Source organism: Mytilus trossulus, chromosome 4 (assembly GCF_036588685.1).
Source record: "Mytilus trossulus isolate FHL-02 chromosome 4, PNRI_Mtr1.1.1.hap1, whole genome shotgun sequence".
Lineage (NCBI taxonomy): Eukaryota > Metazoa > Mollusca > Bivalvia > Mytilida > Mytilidae > Mytilus > Mytilus trossulus.
Window position 1 is genome coordinate 9,974,377 of NC_086376.1, and position 25,757 is coordinate 10,000,133.

The 25,757-nt window shown below is 31.4% G+C and overlaps 2 protein-coding genes across 3 annotated transcripts in view; one reads left to right on the plus strand and one right to left on the minus strand.

Annotated features, from left to right (window-relative positions):
- Nucleotides 1-1,877: 1,877 nt before the first annotated feature.
- On the minus strand, nucleotides 1,878-14,778 carry LOC134714632 (mitotic checkpoint protein BUB3-like). Its single transcript, XM_063576033.1, has 7 exons — nucleotides 14,699-14,778; nucleotides 7,493-7,711; nucleotides 6,837-6,906; nucleotides 6,204-6,355; nucleotides 5,231-5,414; nucleotides 4,517-4,736; nucleotides 1,878-2,516 (listed from the first exon to the last, which is right to left on the minus strand). Exons 1-7 carry the CDS (start codon nucleotides 14,756-14,758, stop codon nucleotides 2,357-2,359), a joined length of 1,065 nt encoding a protein of 354 aa, XP_063432103.1. The 5' UTR covers nucleotides 14,759-14,778; the 3' UTR covers nucleotides 1,878-2,356.
- LOC134714631 (protein mono-ADP-ribosyltransferase PARP14-like) overlaps nucleotides 14,746-25,757 on the plus strand; it is a 50,815-nt gene continuing 39,803 nt past the window's right edge. For both annotated transcript variants that reach the window (XM_063576031.1, XM_063576032.1), the window contains exons 1-5: nucleotides 14,746-14,818; nucleotides 17,795-18,707; nucleotides 21,112-21,788; nucleotides 22,619-22,659; nucleotides 24,105-24,273. In XM_063576031.1, the coding sequence (XP_063432101.1) occupies nucleotides 17,827-18,707; nucleotides 21,112-21,788; nucleotides 22,619-22,659; nucleotides 24,105-24,273 (1,768 nt within the window). In that variant the 5' untranslated portion in view covers nucleotides 14,746-14,818; nucleotides 17,795-17,826. The remainder of the gene's footprint in view (nucleotides 14,819-17,794; nucleotides 18,708-21,111; nucleotides 21,789-22,618; nucleotides 22,660-24,104; nucleotides 24,274-25,757) is intronic.

The following is a 25,757-nucleotide window of genomic DNA, read 5'->3' on the forward strand; positions in this document are numbered from 1 at the left end:
ACTGCCGATATAGCCGCATACTCAATATAGATTAACCGACCTATCTCTCGGTTAGCCGAGTGTCGGCCGTGGGTATGTCATACCCCCTTTCCACATCCAGGTGAATGCAGAAGTTGTCTCCAGCCCTTAAAGTAAGAGGCGGGATAAGCAAAACTTCTGAACGTGAAAGGAACTGTTTCTAAAAGTTTAGTTGTTTTTTCTCCACCGCTGCTCTCATGGATGCCATCAGGAACGTGTATATATTGACTGACAGGTTTACTGTTTCCAGACACAATATAATTATGATTATGGTTTTGTTTTTTATTGACTTTGTGATCTATTTCACGGTAGTTGAAACTGATTTTCATGTACAGATTTTTATTGCATATTCTTTTGATGCATCAAACACATAGTAATACACCAAATGTATTTAAAAGAGTTCTAATGGCAAATCTTTGATAGTGCCTTTTTATTAAATTGGGTTACTGTCTCATTGATGTATACCCTACACATCTGTATATCCATATCATGGTCAGATGACGTTTGTCAATACAAAAACTCTTAAATCCATGTGCATTGTAGTTTGTCCATCTGTTCTTCCTTTGGAAAATTTAGACATGTTGGCAAATATGACTGTAGGTGGATTTGACATCTTTTCAGCCATAAAGTTCTTCGTCTGTTTTTGGGTTCTTATAAATCTTTGGCTTTTAAATAATCTGGTTTAAGTGTTCAGGATGAAGATAAATCCATTGTTTTCAATAAGTGAACACATTTGCTTCAATTGTCAGATAAGTATACATTTGTTTTGCATTCTGTTACCTGAATGTGACGAAAAGGTCAATAAGAAATACAAATTTCTTCTCATTTGGTTGATTAGTTTTATCAATTGTTACAATATTTTGTAAAATTGAAGGCAATGTCTCTGGAAAAGTAAGGGAATGAAACTTCAATTCAAAATAACATTTCATTCATTTATTAATTAAAATCTATTTGGTCCAGTGGTTTTCTATCTTTCTGTTGACATGTGCATCACTATATGCTCTTGACCCTTTCAGACAGAAAGTATGTGGGCAGTGTATGAACATGACTATTTAAGGAAATCTCTTCTTTAAAGTAGTGTCAATGTGTGTCAGTGAAATCACTTATCTAACTATCTGTGATTTCCCTTTACTAATTTTAAAAGAAAGTTTCACTGAAAGAATGGGAGTCATGAATTTTGAAAGATTTGGGCTTATATATAGTTATATAGAAAGTATTTTAAAAGTATTTTGGCATAACTTACAAGTACTGCATGGGGTATCAACTAAGCATTGAACACTATGGAGAAACAGATTAATGATGATCTCTTTTTTCAAGACAACTTGAACTCATATAATTCTGAATGGAATCAATTTAAGACAGTTTCAAACTTGCCAAAGCCATTGCTCAAAGCAACCTTTGATCAAAGACTCACAAAAACCATAGAATAAATCAAGATTGACAGCATTAACAATGGAATTTACAATGACTTATATTTCCGAGGGGAATAATCCCTGTGATAATAGTTGATTTGAAGAATTGAGAGAGCTTCCAATCATAGAGAGATAGCTTATATAAAAAATAACAACTATACAAAATTCAAAATTGAAATATGCTTAGCATACTTTAAGATTTGAAATCAAAAAGATATGGACACTTAGTGAGAATGACATGGAAATCAAATCATAAATTTACATTTTCTAACTTAAACATGATCATTGGGTACACCAAAATGGGTAATTTGTTGATATCAGTGACTACGTAAAGCTAAGCTTTTAATTATAGGGGAACAAGAAAATAGCTTTAACTTCAGAAAATACATCTCCGTACAAATAATGATATCAAAATTAAAATTTGAGTTTTTATTTTTGTGAAACTCATCATGGTGCAATAATAAAAACATTTTAATTTTATAAATAAAATGAAAGATAATATGCATATGTTACATCAACGTATATACACAGTTCAATTTGACATTGAATACAATTTGGTAATGAGATAAAATGTTATAGTATGACAAAATGCACATTTCTGAAATTTTCTTAGATTACCAAGTCAGTCTTCATTTAGAGACACATTATATGTACTCATAAAAAGACTATGTACTGTGGATTCATCATTATTCATAGGATACCATTTTTCCTGGATTTTGTGGGTACAGGCCGTCTATAGCTAGGTGAACCATGATTTCAAATGTTCAATAAATAACAAACTTCCCAAAGGCTTTTTATGCAGTGATTGACAAAACCACAAAAATTAAATATCCACAAGAAAAAATTAATACCAAATTAAATAAATGAATCCAGAGTACTGTAATGTGGCTTGAATCTGATAAAAAAAAAACATTAATTGATGGTGTTCAAGCTTTTGGTTTGGTTTCCTGATCACTGACATTCCTGATATATATAGAGTCCTGAGGAATATCCACAGCATCATCTGTTTCATGCATGTACGAAGAGGCAATCGCAAGAACTGATCCGTCATGGCTGAACATAAGGGAAGCAATACTGGTAGGATATCTGTAAAACATAAACATAATCAGGCTGAACATAAGGGAGGTAATACTGGTAGGATATCTGTAAAAATAAACATAAACAGGCTGAACATAAGGGAGGTAATACTGGTAGGATATCTGTAAAACAAAACATAAACAGGCTGAACATAAGGGAGGTAATACTGGTAGGATATCTGTAAAACAAAACATATACAGGCTGAACATAAGGGAGGTAATACTGGTAGGATATCTGTAAAACAAAACATAAACAGGCTGAACATAAGGGAGGTAATACTGGAAGGATATCTGTAAAACAAAACATAAACAGGCTGAATATAAGGGAGGTAATACTGGTAGGATATCTGTAAAAATAAACATAAACAGGCTGAATATAAGGGAGGTAATACTGGTAGGATATCTGTAAAACAAAACATAAACAGGCTGAACATAAGGGAGGTAATACTGGTATGATATCTGTAAAACAAAACATAAACAGGCTCAACATAAGGGAGGTTATACTGGTAGGATATCTGTAAAAATAAACATAAACAGGCTCAACATAAGGGAGGTAATACTGGTAGGATATCTGTAAAAATAAACATAAACAGGCTGAACATAAGGAAGGTAATACTGGTAGGATATCTGTAAAACAAAACATAAACAGGCTGAACATAAGGGAGGTAATACTGGTAGGATATCTGTAAAAATAAACATAAACAAGCTCAACATAAGGGAGGTTATACTGGTAGGATATCTGTAAAACAAAGTGTAAACAGTTGACAATGACTTGTAATTTGAATTAAAAAAACAATTAGAATATAAAGTATTTACAAGATGCTCAATAATGGCTTTTCAATGTTGCAGTTTCTCCTATAAGGTCGCTGTGCAATTACTTCAATAAACATATAAAATAAATAAAATCATAAATTTTTTTTATTTAAAAAATTGATAATCTTTAAGTGGATGATTGATTGTTTACTTTTTGTCTGTCAGTACTTATTCCAAGTATTCTGTATATTCATTGGCTAACATGTTTCTTAGATACAGATCATGTCTTTTTCCATGTTTCGAATTTGGAAACACATTTGAATTTCTTTTTGAAGAGATTATTTCAGCACCCACCTTACAACTGTAAGTTTTTATTTATTTAGAATATTTACTTAAGGAGGCTCGCGGGTATAAGATTTTCAGAAAAAATTAAACATTTATTTTTTTATTACAAATTTTATTAATTACCTTTAGTAGTTGGTACTTTATCATATGGAACAGAAATCAATTCATGTTGGCCCCAGGTGACTTTTAAAATGTAGATATCATTGAAAAAGCTACAAATTATCTCCCTTTGGTGCAAAAATGACATTTTTGGCATTAAAATTGAAATATTTGTTTTAACTCATCGGTGACCTATATTTTTTTATTGTTGTTTTCAATTAAGCTGTAAATAAACTAAAGAATTGTAAAATTTAAGCGATTACTGTAATTTAGTTCTTTTTTAATTTCGATATCCCCACTTTTCTCCTATCAGTTCAACAGAAAAAAAGGACATTAACAAAAATGTATGCTTGTTTCAAAGGCAGATTTTGAGCGTAAATGAACCGTGACCCCATTTTTTTATTTCATTTTTCTACTAAGTATAAGATAAAGTTCATTTATAGAAAAATATAGCAAAATCCTATATTAAATAAAAAAAATGATTTGACCTGTGAGCCCCATTAAAGAGTAAAAGTATTAATTTTATGTGGTTATCTCAAATGGATAATTTGATCTGTTTGGTTTATGTCATATACTATTTCTGATGTTATGTCACTTATCTTGCTTACATACATATGGCATGACTGCTTGTTAGATTATTTTAAATCCTATTCTGTGATATGTATTCCCTTAAATTTCTTGTTTAGATTCTTAATGTGACTGTTGTAATAAAATGTAATAACTTCTGCTTTCATTTATGAAGTGTCAGAATTGAGAAAATTGAAATGAGATAATTGAATACCACAAAAAAATAATTTCTCTACAGTCAATTACCTGTGAAACTGACAAAGTCGTTTTTTATTAAATCCGTCCCATATATTGACATAACCATCAGATCCTCCTGAAGCAAAAGTATTGTGTTGTGCGTGGAAAGCTATAGCATTTACAGGATAAATCATTTCTACTCCATTCTCTTTGATTCTGTGACATTTAAATGCATATTTCTTCTTCTGAACTTCAGGACTTGGGTCTAGGTATTCTACAGCTACTCTACCTATAAATACATAAATAGAAATATGACAAGCCAGGACTAGTTTTTTCTTTTCCATAGAAAAGATAAACTGAGGACTTTCTTTATGAGAACTGCAATGTTCTCATTTAGTATCATGTTAATGTGATACTGCATTGCTGTAATGTGATATCATCTGCTGATTATTATCTGGTATTACAATTTCTACCCATCTATATAGGGTCAAGTGGGCTAATATGAAAGGATGGGAATATTGCCATAATGTCCTCTGGTATAACAAATGTCAATCAGTGGATCAAATGCAGATTAAACTTAAATTTGACAACGATAAAAAGCTGAACAGCTTTACAACCACTATACACTAGAAGGAGGTATAAAATGTTCTTTCTGTAAAACTGCACACAATAAGGGAAAATATTTGTAAGAGTGGCATCTCAGAAACAGTAAAAAAAACCCACCTATAGCTACCATTTAATACTTTTAATTTAAAAACAACCTAAATTAACAACATAATTTACCTTCAATAGAACTTAAAACATAGCCGTTTTTATTTGGAAAACATCTGATACATCTTGTTTGATATTTGAGACTTGATTCTCTTCTCTGTTGTACATATCCCATGTTTCTTAGGTCCCAGACCAGAATCCTCCTTCCTGCTGTTCCTACGACCAATCTGTCACCACACACCGATAATGTGTACACCTAAATAAAATAAAAAACCAAATATGTTTATGTTGGCAACCACTTCAAAGAAAATCAGACATGCCATTGCCAGCCCTAGAATGGCTTCCCAGCTGTTTATGTTAACTTGGGCATGATTGTCCAATTGAAGTTGTAATGATTATAATTGAAGTCATTTGCTATTCAAGAAATACAAAAATTGTCGGAAGACCTAACCAGTTTTATATTCTATATCACAAGCCAATCTTATCTAAGGAAAATAACTCTACTTTATAAAGATCACTTTAACAATGACATTGATTACTTTTCGAACAGACATAAGATTCCTGCACCTTGCAAAAGTAAAGAAATTTTCTTGACAAGTTTAACACTTTCCTCCATGAATTTTTTTTTTACATAGATATAGGAAGATGTGGTGTGAGTGCCAATACATACTTGATTCACATAGGTTTTTTTTCAATAAAAAGTTTAAAGTTGTCATGCATTGCAAAAACAAATATCTCATCAATAAAATTCCAAAATATACATACGTTTTAACTGAGGGACTACACAGGCGTTATTATTGAGTAAAGGGGGTGGCGTCAAAATGCGTCATTATAGAGGAAAGGGGTCAACATCATTTTGTGACACTTGAGTATCTGAGCATATATTTCTTTGATGGAAATATTCCTGATTAGGATGTATAGAGTGCACTATATTTTTAGTATATCAATGGTAATGATAAACCTTGGAGATTTAGATATAAAGTCATCAGTACCATAGGTTTTCGATTGCATATTAATCCTTATGCTTATTAACGCTACTTCTAACCTTGTCTGGTTGACTAAATGATCCAGCAGCACATGGAGTACGTGGATCCCATAATTTGACCGTTGAATCCCAACTACCTGTTATTACAACATTGACCTCAGGACAATACTCTACACATTTTATAGGTGCTTCATGAGTACCCACGGTAGTACCTGAAATTATAATCCATTTTTTCGTAACAGATAAATTTTCCATTTTAGGTATTGTTAGATATAAAAATAAATTATTGCTCCAATAACAATGCTGTTTTATTAATTATTATTATTTCAAATTGGTATGTACAGAATCCTTATTGTATCTTTTCTTGAACAGATATTTACATCTTTAACAATTGAAGAAACAGGCCCTAGGTTTGATGAACACAATAGCATTTTTTCCCTATGTTTTTTGTTTAATCTGAAAGAAAATAAATACTAAACGTCTTCGATATATTTAGTCTTAACTCTATTTTCTGTAGGTGGAAAAGATCAAAAGAATAGATGGTCAGTAAAGAACAATATCAAATATCATAGAAGTGTCAATGGTTAATGCCCAAACATATGGGAAATTGCAGGTAAATTTTCTAGTTGATATAATATAAATAATAATTTTTATAAACATTATCTGATGGTCTTGATACAAAAATCAATGTACCTGAATTTGTATTAAAATCAAACATTTTCAGTGTGTTGTCAAGTCCTCCACTGTATGAGTGAACTGCATCCTGGAAAAACAAAACATTTAATAAGTTAGAATACACATACTGTCATTAATTATAAGGGTTAAAAATCATCATTAACTTACAATATGTACTTGCATTCTCATAAAGTAAATTCATCTGGACTGTAAAAAAAACTATGTAGTCCGAACCAAGATTATGTGTCCATATATAAATGTAGGAGTCTCTCTATCCTGTTTCCGTTCTCAGTGACTGTGAATTTTGGGATGAACCCTTCACTTAGCTTTAATTCTCAAAAGTCACATAAATATTAAGTTTTAAGATGATGAAAACATATTTCTGGTAACCTTAAACATGTTAAATAATTAAAGCATTGTCAGTGCTGTGATCAAGCAATTTTTTAGGTACAGGTAAATTTTGGTGTCTATACATTTTTTTAATCTTAATGATTTAATACTTAGAAGAAATAAGAAAATGTGGTACATGTACAGTATGAGCATGATGAGTAGACCAGTATTCAGAAGTGGAAAAACAAAATAATAGAGAATGTATCATACAATTCCAATATTTTCATCACTGCATTACATGTAGTTACACAATGTGACTTTTCCTTTCAAATTATCATACTTACATGGAAACAACAATCTAAAACTGGTGCAGAATGAAAATATTCCATTCTCTTGTTGTTGGCAACAATATCGTACAATCTGACTGTAGAGTCCCATGATGAAACAAGAAGAAACTGGCTAGAGTTAGGACCAAATTTTACACTTGATATGCCATCATTTGGTGGGTTTTTCAACTGAAATTCATTTGGTGTTTCTCCCATCTCTATAGCTATCTCTGGCATCTATAAATAGAACTGAACACAATCATTTCAATTAGAGTTCATTTGAGACATTTCTCCTGCACAGCATCAATATAATGTAACACATCATATAATCACCATTTAATTCTCTAATATGAATATAGATACTCAGATATTCTGTATTACATTGTTCACAGGCGCACTTGTATATGGTTTATGAATATGCCCTCCTTGAGCACTAATTGTATGAATAAAAATATTCTTTTCTTGATAAAGCATTCTTAGCCATGTTAGCTAATCTGTATAATTTTCACTGACACATATGCTTTACTTATCTTAGAGACTTAGAAATGTTAAATCATGATTTTTAGTATAACATGTACTTTTACTTGTTAGTGGCTTAGAACGAGCAGTAAGGTTGGTGCTGTTATACATGTAGGTACATTGTAAAGAACCACTTATTCAGGCCCAGTCCAGATGCCGAAGAACATAAAAAAAGTAGTATATTTCCAACAAAATAGTTTCTATACATAGCTGTATTTTTGTCAATAGCGGGATATTTGGGTAGTTTTGGTATCAAATGAAAGTGTGGGAACTTGGAATCACTGTAGAACCCTTGTTGAAAGATCTATTTTTGTACTATAAAACATCCCGGAACCAGAACTCTCTAATATTATGCAATTTAAGTTATGCTGATTTTTTTTAGCACAAGTCAGATTAAGGCGCTGTTTTGACATGAAATAACTGCCACTTTATTTGAACTTAAGATTAAGTAACCATTAGTGCTTGAAATTGCAGAATTTAATATAGAAAGCAATGAGGCTATGAATTAGCGCAAAATGGAAAGGGATTAATATAAGTTGCAAAACTTGTTTCCCAATCCACTATAAACAAATATGTTTAAAATTAACTATGAATTAGTGGTTTAATACCGTTAGGGGGATGGTTGGGATCCCCCTTACATGTTTAACCCCTTTACATATATATACAGATTCATGGAACTACAATCTGTCAATACCTATATCTTGGCATTGCACAAGGTCATGTTTTTCTCTGATTTTTTATGACTTCTTTACACTAAATCCATTGGATGTTGGATGTGTACTGATTGATAATCTAGTCTTAGATGCACGATTTCTTTATTAGTCGTAAGTGGCTTTGAACTAGCTGTCAGTTAACTGTGAGTACTCTCAGATCTGTTCCTAGTGTCTTTTTGTTGTTGGGATGTACAATAATGCGGTATGGGCATTGCTCATTGTTGAATGCAGTATAGCGACCTACATGTATAGTTGTTAATTTTTGTGTCATTGTGGTCTCTCATGGAGAGTTGTCTTATCGGCAATCATACCACACCTTTTTTTATATTAAAATTTAAATGAAATCGACTCAAATATGATATTTATGGCTTGTTTTTTCTCCAAGGCAATAGAATACCTATATAAGTATATTATAGTTGTCTTGGACATTTCTAAAAAAAATAGAATTTGATAAACTAAACAATAACAAATTTGTGATTATAAAGAAACATTTTTACATAGTGGTAGTGCATATTTTTACTACTACAATGCACTAACAGGGTTCTCGCTAAGGCGAGTCCATGAGTCCTGGGTCCTGGACTCATCAAAATCTGTCTGGACTCACCATTTTTAAAACTGGTGAGTCCACAGATACATGTACATCAATATTGAAATATTTTGTATAAACTGAACACAGTTAAGGGGGCTCCTGGGTATAAATGATTTTTTTTTTCTAATATAGGATTTCGCTATATTTTTTCATAAATGAACTTTATCATATACTTAAAAGAAAAATGAAATAAAAAAATGGGATCACCGTTCATTTAGGCTAAAATCTGCCTCTGGAAGATGCATACATTTTTGTTAATGTCCTTTTTTTCTGTTGAACTAATATAGGAGAAAAAGAGGAAATATCGAAATAAAAAAATAACCTAATATAAGAAATCGCTTAAAATTTACAATTATTTAGTTTATGTACAGCTTATTTGAAAACAATAATAACAAATATAGGTCACCGATGAGTTAAAAAAGATATTTCAAATTTAAGGCCCAAAAAATGGCATTTTTGCACCAAAGGGAGATAATTTGGAGCTTTTTCAATTTTTAAAGTCATCTGGGGTCAAACCAAATCAATTATTGGGGTTGTTTTTTGTACCATATCATAAAGTAACACCTAATAGTGTAATAAATAAAATTTGTAATGAAAAAATAAAGGTTTAATTTTTTGCTAAAATTTTTGTACCCAGGAGCCACCTTAAACACAAATATCATCATTTTATCATGTGTTTATAGCAAAAGTTTAAAAAGTAATCTAAATTTAATGTCATTTCATTGCTCATGTTAGGCCATGGAAACTAAAATATTACATTACACTGTATATTGCAACAAAATATATTCTTCTTGCTGTTGGACTCACCATGGCCAAAAATGACGAGTCCCTGGACTCGCCTTCAAAAATCCTTAGCGAGAACCCTGTACTAATGAACTCAAAATCGTTAACTTTTTTGTTTATAAACTTTTTTAAGGATGTACTTAGGTGAGGCTTTGGCATTTGTGTCAAATATTCGGACTCCTTGGTGTTTTTACATACAACAGGCATGACAGGAGGTAAAATATTTTGCCAATAACACCCATTTATTTGTTCATACAAGATTTAATAGCTCATAAAAGGTCATTTACCAAAATTATAGCAGATTGTTGATTTTCTTTCGTTTGATTTGAGACCAAATTTAAGTTATACCAATGCAAATATAAGGTTTAAGTCCAAGTCAGCCTTTTCTCCGCCATATCTTAAATACCAAATATCTCGAAAAGGAGGTTCATGACCTACATTTACATGTATCAATATTTTTTGCTTATTTTAATTCTTAACCAATGCTCTTTTGACTTATAGTAAAATGTATCAATTTTAAATTCTTGATTTTTTTAATTACACAAATCCTCACTTAAGTAAATCCTTAAATTCCTGCATTTGCACAGAAATCTACATGTACATTGTACAGAGATGGGTCCGATTACTTTCAATGTAATTGCCGATTAAGTCTGGAAGGTGGCAGGGTTTACCAAGAGAAGACAGAATCTGCCGTCTCTGTGACTCAAACGACATTGGTGACGAATACCATTATATTATGAATTGTGGATCTTTTATGTTTGAAAGAAAGAAATTTTTACCTACATACTGCTGGTCTAACCCTAATATCTATAAGTTTGATCAACTGTTTAATTCATGTAATATTGTAATATTAGAAAAACTATGTAAATTTATCAAAGTTATAAATGTGAACGTCAGTCCTCCAAGTTAATTTCATTGTATTGTCAAATGATTGTTAACACATGCTTGTAAAAATTGTACCTTATAGTTATATTTATGTATGTTCTCTATAACTATGTAATTGTAGTTTTATGAGAAATAAAGTATTCGTATTCGATTAAATTACAATTACTTTGTCATTTGTACGATTAAATTAAATTAACGATTACATCATTTCTGAAAGTGTCTGATTAAATTAATGATTACTATTAAAGTATTGTGTTTGCTATATTATAAAATGATAACTTCAAACTTTATCTATTTAATAAACCTCAAAAGTTTACTTCATACAAACATGAACATTGTGTCACTGGTAATGACCCATTTCACTTGATCATCATTAATCTCTGAATTATTTTGACTTCAATTGAATATAGCTTTATAAAAAGCGTTTGCTATTTGTCTTCTGACCTATTCTAGACTTTAATTTATATTTGTTTCAAGGTGCAGTTTATGGGATTAATAAAATATGGATGAAATAAAGTTACCAGTTTAATCAAATTGTAAACAAAATAAGTGCTAAAAATTATTGCATTTTACATGTCCAGTCTAAATAAATACAAAAATTTGCTTATTTTAAACAAGATATTTGTCCAACTTAAATTACTTTTAATTAATTTTGTGCTAATTAGATAAATGATCTGTTTTATCTTTTACCATATCTTGTCAGGCAGAATCAATTTGCGCCAATTGCAGTTTTGAAAAGGTATTAATTGCGCCACTCTCTTTTATTTTGATGGTATTAATTGCGCCAATAAATGAAATGAAATTGCGCCACATTTACCTGTTAATATTTTGTATATCATACCTGTACATGTTTTACCTATATCAAGACAAGACAAGACATATACTTTATGAAAGTCTCACCACTTGTTACATATAAAATATACAGGTTTTAAAATACAAGATAACAACAAGAGCCAATCTATAAAGAGTTTTGAGGGACTATAAAACATTTTTTCTTAAAATTATAATACAAATACAAGTCAACTATCACGAGTATAAAATGCATTTTCGCTAAGTATGAAAATTTCACAGCAGATTTTGGCGTATACAATACCACATTTTCATTTGTAAAAAGAAATATAATTATTTCATTATCAGTCTCAAGAAATTAGAACGTCAAATTTTGAGATCTTCGAGCATAAGAAAAGCAACCAATATGTTTTCAGAGCGACCTTCAAAAATGATAAATTCAGAGATCTTCAAAATTGAAGAAGAAAATTTAGAAAAGAAAGATTTAAAATATGTGCGTCAGTCTATGTAGAGAGAGAGAAGAAAACTGCATCCGGCTCAACCTAAAAATCAAGCAGAATTTCAGAATATTGGATGATATTGATGTTGTTACAAACAAAGATGATGACTTAGTATTGTGTAACGATCCACTAAGCGGGATAATTTTATTAGGATGGGAGGCTATTTTCTGTGTACAATGTCAGAGGATTTTTTTTGCTGATGGTACCTAGTTAATCTTTTAGTTGTTATATAAAAATAAATAAAATTGGCGCAAATGATATCTATACTTTTGAAAATTAGGTGGCGCAAAAGAAGTATCGGCGCAATTAAGTTGTGGCGCAAATGAGTTACTTTTTGGCGCAAAAAGATATCGCCCATATTGTCCTACAGCTATACTCAGTTGGTAATTGCAATAAAAACAAACCTTAATTGGTTTCCTACCTGTCAATTCAAAGTTGACAAAAATCACAACATTAACAAAAGATTATAATTAAGGGTTAAAGAAAAGTATTAATATAAAAGTTATTATCAAATATATATATGTACATCTTTAAATTGTGAATATATGTACGATATCTTTTACCAAGGCCAGAAACATATAATCGTTTTATATGTTCTTTAGGCTATTGATGAATTTTTAATACTGTAACAGTTTATTTTTACTGAAGTATACAAACCAATTTTCATGCTTTATAAAAAAAAAAGTAAACCAAACTATCTTAACATGTTCAATATAAATTGAATAAGAATAACAAAAAGTTTCCGTTATTGACCATAAACAGTTTAAGATTTTTTTCATTGTAATCAGAATGTAATCATAAAGTAATCAGGATTACAGGGTATTTTGAAAAGGAATTGATTAAATTAAATTACATGTAATCAGATTTTAGGCTGATTAATGATAACAATGATTACTTGAAAAATTGTAATCAATTACAGCTGATTAACGATTACAATTACAATTACCCCAACTCTGACATTGTACTTCCTTTAAGGCTTTTACCAGTCATTTGCCAGTCTCTTTGTCAGGAGACTTTCAGTAAAATATATATATATCAGGTTAGTAAAATAAAAGAAGAAACACAATGCCAATTTCTTCTTGGCTATGAATTTTTTTTATCTGATGCAAAGTGTCTTTGTTAACATTGAATATGACTTCATAACATAAAGTACGTCACAACTAAAATCCCTAACAAAAGAACTTAAATTTGAAATGTTACAGCATGCTGTGTCTTTTTTAACCATTTTGATGTAAAAGTATGTTAGAATTGAACAAAAATATTTATGCAGACTTTGTCCCTTTTCACAGGTATACACCTTATTGCTAATCCTAGCTGACACGGTTGCTTGAACTTTTGACGCAAACAACAATCACTTTTCCATTGTGCCGTCAGACATTTTGTTTTATGACAATAAAATTTTACAAAAACCTGTGTAATATCCAGTACTTATGGCCAGAGCTGGGGTAATTGTTATCAGTAATAGTAATCAGCTGTAATCGATCATGCCATTTCTGATTACAAGTAATCATAATGTAAATGATTTCATTGCCAAAAACAGGTGTAATCATGATTACTTTTAGATTACTTTAAGATTACATTTATATCATTACTTGCTGATTAGAAATTTATATACATATACATGAAAATAGTTTTTGATAGACAAGATGAAAATAAGAAAATGTAAAGCTTGAATGAAAAATCATGAAACTAGTATTCACAATGATGGGCCCTTGTTTAATGTGATGAATTGTACATAACAAATTTGTATAACCAAGTGTTTTAATTTTAACAGTTTACTTAAGGAAATTGCCTCTCCAATATTTCATTGTGAGATCAGTGGCAGATCCAGAACTAATGGCAAACAAATAGTGATAAGGTGTATTGACTGCCTCATATTATAAATGTAATATTAACATGATTATATTAAGATAAAACTATTTTTACATGATGAATTTGAACAACTCTATAGAAGTAACTTATCAAAATACTGAGGGAAAATCTGTTCCAGATTTTAATAATGCATGGAAAAATTATTGTTGCCTTATTTGTGTTCTCCAGAAATGGCAGGATGGAATAATTTTGGTATGAGAGTGTGAGCAAGACTTTTCAATTTTTTGGAACTGATCAAGGAAAACAGGTAGACACAATACAAAATCATTGCATCATACATACTTATCCTTTTGTCTTTAAAGAGATTATAGATTAATGATATGGTTTCTTCACAAGTAATTCATTAGTAAGCCCACAAAAAATATTTTAAAAATCAAAACACCGCCCGGAAATGAATAAAATATTCTAATTTTGAAACAACACTTGGAGGGCAACTTGTTTCCGGGAAATTTTTTATAAGGTGGAACTTTTTAAAATTTAGGACTCATTTATTTTATATCCATGGACTATAACGTCCACCAACTAAATAAAGATGATTTAAGGGTGAACAATAAGTTGACTTTCACTTTGATACCTTTGGTTTACTGAAAATTACCCGCTTTCCAAGAACGAAAGTAAAAAGTTTAGTACGCATGCGTCAATAATAGAAGTTTGCGCAGTTTTAGTAGGAAGGTTTTTTCTAACATTTATAAAGGTAACTTCTGAAATCAACACTGAATTTCTAAAATCACATCTTACAGCAAATAAGTTTAAAAGTCATACTTCAGTTTCTAACGCTCAATTTTTTTGATAAATTTTGGAAAATAAATGTTTACTTTTTTTTGCACTGAAAAATCCAGCTACTTTCGTTTTCTCCTCTTTTTATACAGTAACAAGAAAATACCTTTCTTCTTAGTTTGATGAAAAAATTTAAATCAAAACATGCTTTCAGAAGTTTGAAAATTAACACAAATGCTATTCAACATCAAATTGATAACTAAATAAAAGTTAATTTATAATCTACTTTCACTTTCATTTTTTTACTCTGAAAATGAGTCATATTCTCAGAACAATAGACCATACCCATCTGGATTAAAAAAAAAAATTTAAGATTTTTCGCTTTTATGTTTAATAAATTTCAGTATCATGATTATGTGAGAGCAGGCGTGTTATTTGTTCACTTAATTTTTCCTGCCACTCAGTCTAGCATAATGCAAAAGACAAATAAACTTACTAATCGAAGAATTCAAATAGAGAAAAATATTCAATGAGTGACAGAATAACACATTAATTGATGATAGACATAGCACATGCATGAGTTAATTATCAGTGTTGTTAGTTCACATTTTTCGATATTTGAATTCTTTGATAAGTGAATCGCTTTATTAAATTAGCAATTATGGCTGTTTTTTAAATGAAATTAAAACATGTAAAAGTAGAAAATGATTTGAAAATAACCTTTATCTTTTTCTACCAATTTACAATTTATTTTGATACAACATTATTGACACCTTGACAACACCTATTGTAACGTATGACATCAGAGGATTAAAATAACCATGTTTATCATTTTATTTTACATGTGTACTTTTCCTAGTTATTGGAATCTATTCATAAATAAGGGGATTTTCCTGTTTTTGCAAAATTGTTTAAAGGTGCTGAACAGTTCACAGGCAACTTTTGTTGCTGGTTTATATCTACTAAAATAACATGCATTTAGTTTTTTAAGTCCCCAACCTGTCTGTCTGTCTGTCTGTCTGTCTGTCTGTCTGTCTGTCTGTCTGTCTGTCTGTCTGTCTGTCTGTCTGTCTGTCTGTCTGTCTGTCTGTCTGTCTGTCTGTCTGTCTGTCTGTCTGTCTGTCTGTCTGTCTGTCTGTCTGTCTGTCTGTCTGTCTGTCTGTCTGTCTGTCTGTCTGTCTGTCTGTCTGTCTGTCTGTCTGTCTGTCTGTCTGTCTGTCTGTCTGTCTGTCTGTCTGTCTGTCTGTCTGTCTGTCTGTCTGTCTGTCTGTCTGTCTGTCTGTCTGTCTGTCTGTCTGTCTGTCTGTCTGTCTGTCTGTCTGTCTGTCTGTCTGTCTGTCTGTCTGTCTGTCTGTCTGTCTGTCTGTCTGTCTGTCTGTCTCAATCCTTTCGTATGGCAAATAAATTTTCCAAACTTTTTTTCTTTATGCTTGATGGTAGTGATTTGATATTTGGTAAATTGTTTCATCATGACATGTTACAGATTAAGTTCCAATTTTGTACTGGTCTGATGATTAAGTCCAGAGTTATGGTCCATATGTAAATGTTAGGGTACTTTGTTAAACCATATTTCTGTACAAAGGGAGATAAATCGTTTTTAAAAGATTTTTAAAAGACATTCTTTGGTAAATTGTTTAAAGAATTTTGTGCCAGGTTTGTTTGTTATTTTGTACAAACTATAATTTTCTGAAAACTGAATAGTTTTATCATGACCAAGTTACAGATCACAATCAAATTTGTGTTTTGGTCTGATAATTTTGAGCTAAGTTCAAGAAGTTAAATTGACAAATTGAAAGAGTTGGTATTTCTTTGTTTCATAAAAAAAGAATGGCTAAAGTAGATACAAGTATCTTGTCTTAGGGAGGGATAAATCAGAGGACATGTTTTTCAACAGACTGTTGGCACACCAATGGGAACCAATTGTGCCCCTTCTTGCCGACTTGTTTCTTTATTATTATGAGCCTGACTTCATACAGGAACTTCTTAGGAAGAAAGATAAGAAGTTAGCAATATCCTTTAACTCAACTTTCTGCTATATAGATGACATTCTTTCACTAAATAATTCAAAATTTGGTGACTATGTTGGTGACGCATATATTCCATCGAACTAGAGACAAAGGAAACAACATCTACAGTTAAGTCGGCCTCATATCTTGACTTACATCTAGAATTGACAATGAGGGTCGGTTGAAAACAAAACTTTACAACAAAAGAGGTGATTTCAACTTTCCAATTGTGAACATTCAACTTCTAAGTAGCAACATTCCAGCAGCACCTGCTTACAGGATATATATCTCCCAATTGATACAATATTCCTCTGCTTGCATTTCCTATCATGATTTTCTTGATAGAGGGTTGTTGCTCACAATAAAGCTAAATGTATTAATCCAAGAGTTCCAAATGGTGAAGTTTTAATCATCCCTTTGTAAATTTTATAGACGCCATCACGAGTTTCATGACTGTGACCTACGGAATTTAACTATTTACCTGATTTGTTATAATATAAGCAACAGGACGGGTGCCACATGTGAAGATCCAGAGGACCTGAGATGGTCCCTAGTTTTTGATGGGGTTCGTGTTGCTTATTCTTTAGTTTTCTATGTTGTGTCATGTGTTCTATTGTTTGTCTGTTTGTCTTCTTTCCTTTTTAGCCAGGTGTTGTCAGTTTATTTTTGATTTATGAGTTTGACTATCCCTTTGGTATCTTTCGTCCCTCTTTTCTGGTCCTAGGACATAAAAAAGTCACTCATAAAATCAGATTTCCACACTGTTTTTAATCATGCTTGAAGATAGTGACTTGATATTTTCTTTTGGTTTCCACCATGACATGTTATATAACAAGTTAGCATTTTGTTCCAGTATAATGAATTTTTATCGAGAAGAGGATTAAGATTGCAATGTAATACCCTCAGAATGCTTATTGTAGTCTGACTTTGTTTTTACTACATTTCAGATCAGTGAGCAGGCAAAGAGATTTACCAGTTCATGCTCACTGAAATAATGAGTAGTGAATCTGATGAAGGGGAGATTAAGACAGATCGAAGTGACAGCTCTGGAAGTGATGAAAATGATGGCACTCCTGATCAATGGAGTGTACCTTCTATGTCTCAATCAATGCTGAACAGGTTTTCTAAGTTTCCAGATCATTCTACTAACTCTAAGCAGTTAAATAATTCAAAAGTAAACAAAGAATTCGTAAGCTCGTTAAGTAGAGTAAACTCTATTCCACCCCCTGTGCCCCCCAAAACTTTCAAACAGAAAAGAGATTCTTTTGAAAAACCAATGGAAATGGAAGAGAAAGGTAACCTGGATGAAGTGGATCAGAACCAGCCATTTGAAGAGGGAAACAGTAATGATAAAAAGATGTCTGTAAAAGACAGGGCCAGAATGTTAGACCAGCAACAGGAATCAGACAGATCCCAATCAATGGAACATTCACCAGGTCCTAATCCATTTGAAGCACTCAAAAGACCAGCAGAATGTTCTCCTGACATAGAAGATCCATCTACAAAGCGGCTAGGTATCGTTACAGAAACAAATGTTGACACTGGTCAGGTTGAAACCAAATCTGACATAGAAGAACCAATGCAAGAAGCTGAGATTCAAAGTCAAAGCCATAGTGATTGCACAGATCTAAGCACTAATGAACCATCAAACTTGCCAACAGATTCAGAACCAGTTAGTACTGGTATGTCTAACCTTGAACAGGATGGATCATCACCAAGGCAACATCAGGGACATACTGGACCAGATAGGTCATCACCACGGCAACACCAAGGTCATCCTGAACCAAAAAGGTCATCTCCATGGCCACATCAACACCATCCTGATGCACAGTACCCTGGACCTAGATCAGCTCATGGATGGTAATTATTTTTCTAAAGAAGACATTTTTTGCAGTATTTTCTGGATATCTTTCCACTAAAATAAGTTCTTGTTATTCAATTAAATGTATTTCAACATGTTACAGTGCTTATCCAGTGACCTTTGGGGTATCACATTAGCAAAGACCAAAACCGTCTACCAAATTGCAGTTAGATTTCTACTCCAACTAACTAATCAACTGGTGAAATATTTTAGCTGACATGAATATCAATAATGTGGTCATTTTTTTAATTTTCCGTTTACAAAACTTTGAATTTTCGAAAAAACTAAGGATTTTCTTATCCCAGGTATAGATTACCTTAGCAGTATTTGGCACAACTTTTTGGAATTTTGGATCCTCAATGCTCTTCAACTTTATACTTGTTTGGCTTTATAAATATTTTGATTTGAGCGTCACTGATGAGTCTTATGTAGACGAGAAGCGCGTCTGGCGTACTAAATTATAATCCTGGTACCTTTGATAACTATTTACACCACTGGGTCAATGCCACTGCTGGTGGACGTTTCGTCCCCGAGGGTATCACCAGCCCAGTAGTCAACACTTCTGTGTTGACATGAATATCAATAATGTGGTCATTTTTTAAATTTTCCGTTTACAAAACTTTGAATTTTCGAAAAACTAAGGATTTTCTTATCCCAGGTATAGATTACCTTAGCAGTATTTGGCACAACTTTTTGGAATATTGGATCCTCAATGCTCTTCAACTTTATACTTGTTTGGCTTTATAAATATTTTGATTTGAGCGTCACTGATGAGTCTTTATGTAGACGAAATGCACGTCTGGCGTACTAAATTATAATCCTGGTACCTTTGATAACTATTAGCAGATTGCTGAAGTGAAATGTTATTAGAAGTGAGTGCTGTAAAATAAAAAGTAATACTTGTTTTGTAGGTGTATATTTTATAGCTTTGTCTTCTAAGATGAAGTTATTGTGCAATTGTGATCGAATAACATTTTCTATACAAATTACTGATCTGCTGGCATTAAAGGGAAATAATTTATATAGAGTTCAAATGTACACTAAAAATTTAATCAATGATACATACCAGGCTTATGATCTTGCCTATAAAAGATTCATCAATACGACTAGAATAAAAAAAAATGAAATACAAAATTAGTATGAAGTTGAAATTGCAGTAATAATGTTACAAACAAATTAAATTTGGGAAATTTGATATTTGTCAGACAGAAGAAAATTTTGCTGATTATCAGTAATGTAAATTATTTCCCTTTATTGCCAGCAGATCAGTAATTTGTATAGAAAATATTATTCGAATCACAATTGCACAATAGCTTTCTCTTAGAAGACAAAGCTATAAAATATACACCTACAAAACAATGTTTTGAACTATTCATTTATAGTATTTATTTATGAAAGAAGTTTCCATGTCAAAATTAGACCTTTTTATTCAGTAACTCATACTATAGTAAGATATTATTTTTTGTTGGAAATGATTGACAAAGGTATCAACTAACTGGTTGTGGATGGTAAGTATTACTTTTTATTTTACAGCACTCACTTGTAATAACATTTCACTTGAGCAATCTGCTAAAATGTTTTACCAGTTAATCAGTTAGTTGAAGTAAAAATCTATCTGCAATTTGGTAAACTGTTTTGGTCTTTGCTAATGTGATACCCCAAAGGTCACTGGATAAGCACAGTAAAAGGAAAATTATTTTAGACATAAAAAATATAATGGAACTTAAATACCTGTAAAAATGAATAAGATATCCTGGATTAGTAAATATACTGATAACAATATTGCACAGGAGAAACATCAGGTTACTTTAATATCTTAGATGTGACTGAGTAAAACATGCAAACTATTGGTTTCAACAACTGGTAATCTTTGAAACAGTTGTTTGTAGAATTGTAGAATGAAAAAAAGGTCTCTAAAGACAAGTAATGGCAGGAAAATAATAAAAAAAGTTGCATGAATTTGGTAGTAAAACTAAAATTAAGAGATTATTCTTTCCTACATTTTCAAGAATTTTAGAGCAATTGTAACCTACATATTACAGGTATTTTTATGTCTACTAGTTATAGGTGTGTTATATGGGTTAGAATTTAGACATACCTTAAAATATAAGATATGCTGTGAAAGTAACAAAAAATTATATAGACTGATGAGTTTATAGTAATGCTTATGTCAATTATTCAATTGTCTACTGTTTTATATGTCAAATCTGGTTTTTCATACCAACCACTTTCCATGGTATATGAAACATTTTATAAAGTGTTCTCATATTTTTCATTGATAACTAAATATACATTAGTGTTGTTTAGTTTTTAACTTCTGACTTTTATATATGCTATAAAGTTTGAACATACAAAAGAACTTAAGATTAAATTTGCATCTTTATTTTGTCTTGTTATTTACAGGCCTGGAACACCACCACCACATGAACAGTTGAGATATGGCCACCCTCATCAAATTCCAGGTACACCACAAACATCAGCACCGCTGAAATACCCACATCATCCTCAAAATCAAGAAACACCACCTCCATCAGGACAGATAAGGTATGGCTATCCTCATCAAGGAACACCACCTTCATCAGGACAAGTGAGGTATGGCCAACCTAATCAATATCCAGATACACCACGAATGGGATATGGACATCCTCCTCAACAAGCTCCTCCATATGGAACATCACCTCACCAGACAGGATTCCAACAGCAAGGTTACCCTCCAAATCAAATGCAATTCCTTCCACAAGAGGGTCATGGTGGACCAGGAGGTACCCCTTATTTTGATCCAAATTATCCACATGGACCCCCTCCTGGTCATTTTAAAGGACATGGTCAACACAGAAGTACCCCTAATCAGCCTTCAGGACCTAACAAGAAACAACAACCCTCTCATACATCACCTAGGGGAAATGAGCGTACACCATCAAAAAGTAAAATACCTTCAAGACAAACTCCAACAGGAAAGGATGAAACTCCCAAACCAGGAACAAGACCTTCAACTGATACTTCACCTAGTGAATCAAATACTAAATCAGGAGGAGGTAAACAAAAACCAGACAAAGGAAAGGATTCAAAGGGAAATGAAGGTACAAGTAGTTTGTACATCAAATTATTACCGTACATCTTTTAGAAATATTATGTTTTCATAAATATTTCAGTGTAAAAAATCTTATATCTAGTTTGCAAGAAATCAGTATTTGTATTTATTTCTTGAATTATAAAAAGAATATGTGGTTATGATTTTTTGTAAGGGTGACACGTTAAAGTCAAATTAGTGTGCCATGAAAACGGAAAATGAAGTCTTGCTGGACATGGGAAATTACAAACATGAGAATTGCTTACATACATAGTGTAAGCGGGATACAGGAATCTGACAAAACAGTAAGTGGGATCCGGGATCTGAGACCTCTCAAATGATGTAGATGCAAGTAACTATAGTTGCTTTTTAGAGCTTCAAGTTTCCCCCAAATAGCCTCAATGTATCATCTTGTCATTAATGTATGATACCAGTAAATATGAACCAAAGCTTTATCAAAGAAGATTTTGTCCTGCAAAATTTCTTATTCAAAAATATTAATGAGAGTAAATTATTTTAACATGTTTAATGGTTAGGGTTTTGGTTCAAATACAATCTGCCAAAAACCATCTTTAAAAGAAATTTCACCTTACTTTTAAATAGGTTATTACATAAACATGTTTAAAGAGAAATATATACATAAAGTATTTTAAAAAAATATATTGTTTTCATATCTGATAAAAGAGTTATCTCCTTTCTAGTATCAAGCTAGATTGATTGATAGCCCTTAAAAATATACTCTCAAGTTTGCTTAGAAAAAAATCAAAAAATCAATACTTTTACTTTACCTTATGAGATTACCAATTTAACCAATTATTATTATTATTTTTATTTATTAAGGACCTAAAGTTGAACCAAAAAGGCCAGGTTCATCTAAAAAGGTAAGAAAAGTTTCTTTGATAAAAAAAATTAACATAGAAATTATTTAAAACAGTATCAAGAACAATTTTGTCCCTAGTTGGAACTGTACATCAGCTTTTTATGCCCCTGCCATATTTTCTTAATTAAGTTATCTTAAACCAAATGTTATGAAATTGATAAGAAATGCTTATTACCACAAAATACAGAATCAAGTTTCAATTTGGGTAGTGTAACTTTTACCATTCTACAGTAATGCCTCTTTACAAATAGAAAATTGTTGATTTTTTGTTTGCATTTTCTAATTTCAGTTATTTTAGACCAAATGTTATGAAACTTATAGGAAATGCTTATTACCACAAAACACAGATCAAGTTTGAATTTGGGTAGTGTCACTTTTATTGTTGTTTCTCTTTTACCTTTCTAGAGTTATTCCCCATTACAAATGAAAAACAGCTATTTTTTATTTGTTTTTGTTCTTTAACTTTTGTTTGCCTCAACCAAATGTTATGAAATTAATACACAATACTTATTAACACAAAACACAGATCAAGTTTGAATTTGGGTAGTGTCACTTATATTGTTGTTTCTCTTTTATCTTTCTAGAGTTATTCCCCATTACAAATGAAAAAAAAGCTAAATGTTTTGTTTTTGTTCTTCAACCAATTGTTATGAAATTAATACACAATACGTAAACAAACAAAACACAGATTAAGTTCCAATTTTGGGTAGTGTCACTTTTATTGTTGTTTCAATATGTTATACTGTTTACATTTTGAATCTTAAACATAGGTAAAATCAAATATTTTTAATTCATTTCTTTTTTATGCCCCATTTATGGGCATTATGTTTTCTGTTCTGTGCGTCCGTCGTTTGTTAGTTCATCTTTATGTCCATTTTTTCGTCTGTTTGTTAGTTTGTCCATTCTTTCATTTGTCCCTTCATCCTTCTGTCCCTTTCAGGTTAAAGTTTTTGGTTGAGGTAGTTTTTGATGAAGTTGAAGTCTGATCAACTTGAAACTTGTAAACATGATCCCTATGAGCAATGATGAGCTAATTTTAATGCCAAATTAGAGATTTTATTCCATTTTCACGGTCCACTGAACATAGAAAATGATAGTGTGGATGGGGCATCCGTGTACTTGGGTCACATTCTTGTATTGTTACTGGTATCATTCAGGTTTATAAAAAAATCAATGCAAATGAATTATGTTGTTGATTTTTAAAGATCATCTTACATGATAGAAAATAAAAGACTTCAACATACATAATAAGAAATACCTTAGTAAATATTTCAAAAAAAAATTTTGATGACTCTGACATTGTTTTGTCTATAAATTCCTCTTTTTGATTGGTTATGTAAGTTGTGTTTCAAATTTATTTTGTTTTATAAATGTAATCAGCTTAACATTTTGAGAAGACTGTTTGATATATAAGGATTTATTTTTTTATTTGTATATTCATAACAGACACCAGTGAAAATGTACCTTTGTGTTTCTGGTATTGACAAACAACAAACTAATGAAACCTTCTTCAACTACATGGAGGCAAAGTCTAAAGGGGATGTTATTCGTAATGAATCATTGAGGACAGTAGATGAACCAGAGCATGCAGTTGTAGTGTTTGAGGACAAAATAGGTAAAAAACTTTTTCAGCTCAATGAATATAAGATTGAACATATCTATATTAAAAATATACACTGATCATAGATACCAGGCTTTAAACATTGTATACCCCTATTTCTTTTACAAAAGTCTCATCAGTGTTGCTTTAATTACAAAAGTTGAAAAGGTAAAATAAATTATAAATTTGAAGAGCATTGAGTAACCAAAGTTCAGAAAGGTTTTGCCAAATACAGTAGAGGTAATCTATTCCTGGGGTAGAAATCCTTAGTATTTTGAAAAATATAAAGTTTTGAAAACAGTTACTGGTAATATATGATTATGACCATATCAGGGATAATTCATGAAAGCCCTGGAAACCTTCACCTGAGTAGTGGCATTAGCCTGGCAGTTGTAATATACTCATCAGCAGTGGCATCAACCTGGTAGTTGTAAATAAACTAATCATAAATAACACAGTCAGTATTCAGGATACGATTAAGAGATAAATGTATATGCTCCAAAGCCATCAATTGGTAATTTGATGGTCGCAAATTAAGTTTACTGGCAAAGCATTAGCTGAGCCATTTAATGGGTATTTGTGACCATCAAATCACCAATTGATGCCATTGGAGTTTAAAATACAATATTGTTATCTCCATTCTAATGTCATAAAAACAGAAAGAAACCAACGTCATATCATACATTTAAGATTTGTCATACAAAACTGTGCTTGCCTTACATTTTCATAGCATCAATTGTAAATTAATGCCATGAACATTAGTGACCCTATCCAATCAAAATGAATGTTTCAAACAAATGCATTAGAATTAAGAATGTCATGAATGGACCTTCATACAACTATGACTGACCAATATTTCATTAGCTTTTTACAAAATTAATTCTTGGGTTTGATATTTCATGTTCAAGTCTTAGCATGGTTAATTTATGAAAAACTATAAAGGTAATCTATTCCTGGGGTAGAAATCTTTAGTATTTTGAAAAGTACAAAGGGTTTGAAAACAGAGAGATCATACAAACTCATAGAGTTTGTTTCAAGTTAAAAAATTCACTTTAAAATTTTTCTATAAAACACTAATCTGTTTATTAACACTGGTCACAAGCTCCTTATTTGATCCCACAATCAACCTTTTTTTATCTATACATATACAGGTTTACAGATAAACAGAACCTATATATATATAGGACATATATATAATTCATCTAAATATCAGCCCAACAATGTTAGATCTGTATATTTGTGGAAGAAAATTTATTGTTCTTCCCTGTTTGTGTTTCAAACTCATACTACTGAGATATTGTAGCATCAAATTGCATAACACTATGCATGATGCTCTAAAACACTCTACCACCTATGTTCTACAAATATAAAGCTTTCAGTGGCCAGGTGCTACCTTTCCTTGTTATCTAGTATAGAGGATCTTACAAATTAATGTAGGATAGGATACAGTCACAGAAATAATTATATTATAAATAAGTCTGAACCTGTGACAACTTTAC

Bases quoted from the DNA above. Each gene is read 5' to 3' on its own strand.
- LOC134714632 (XM_063576033.1), bottom strand. From the start codon at position 14,758: ATGCGTACTAAACTTTTTACTTTCGTTCTTGGAAAGCGGGTAATTTTC. The intron at 7,712-14,698 runs GTATCAAAGTGA...TTCTATTTATAG, and splicing joins TAATTTTCAGTAAACCAAAG to ATGCCAGAGATAGCTATAGA. The intron at 6,356-6,836 runs GTACATTGATTT...TTATAATTTCAG, and splicing joins TGATTTTAATACAAATTCAG to GTACTACCGTGGGTACTCAT.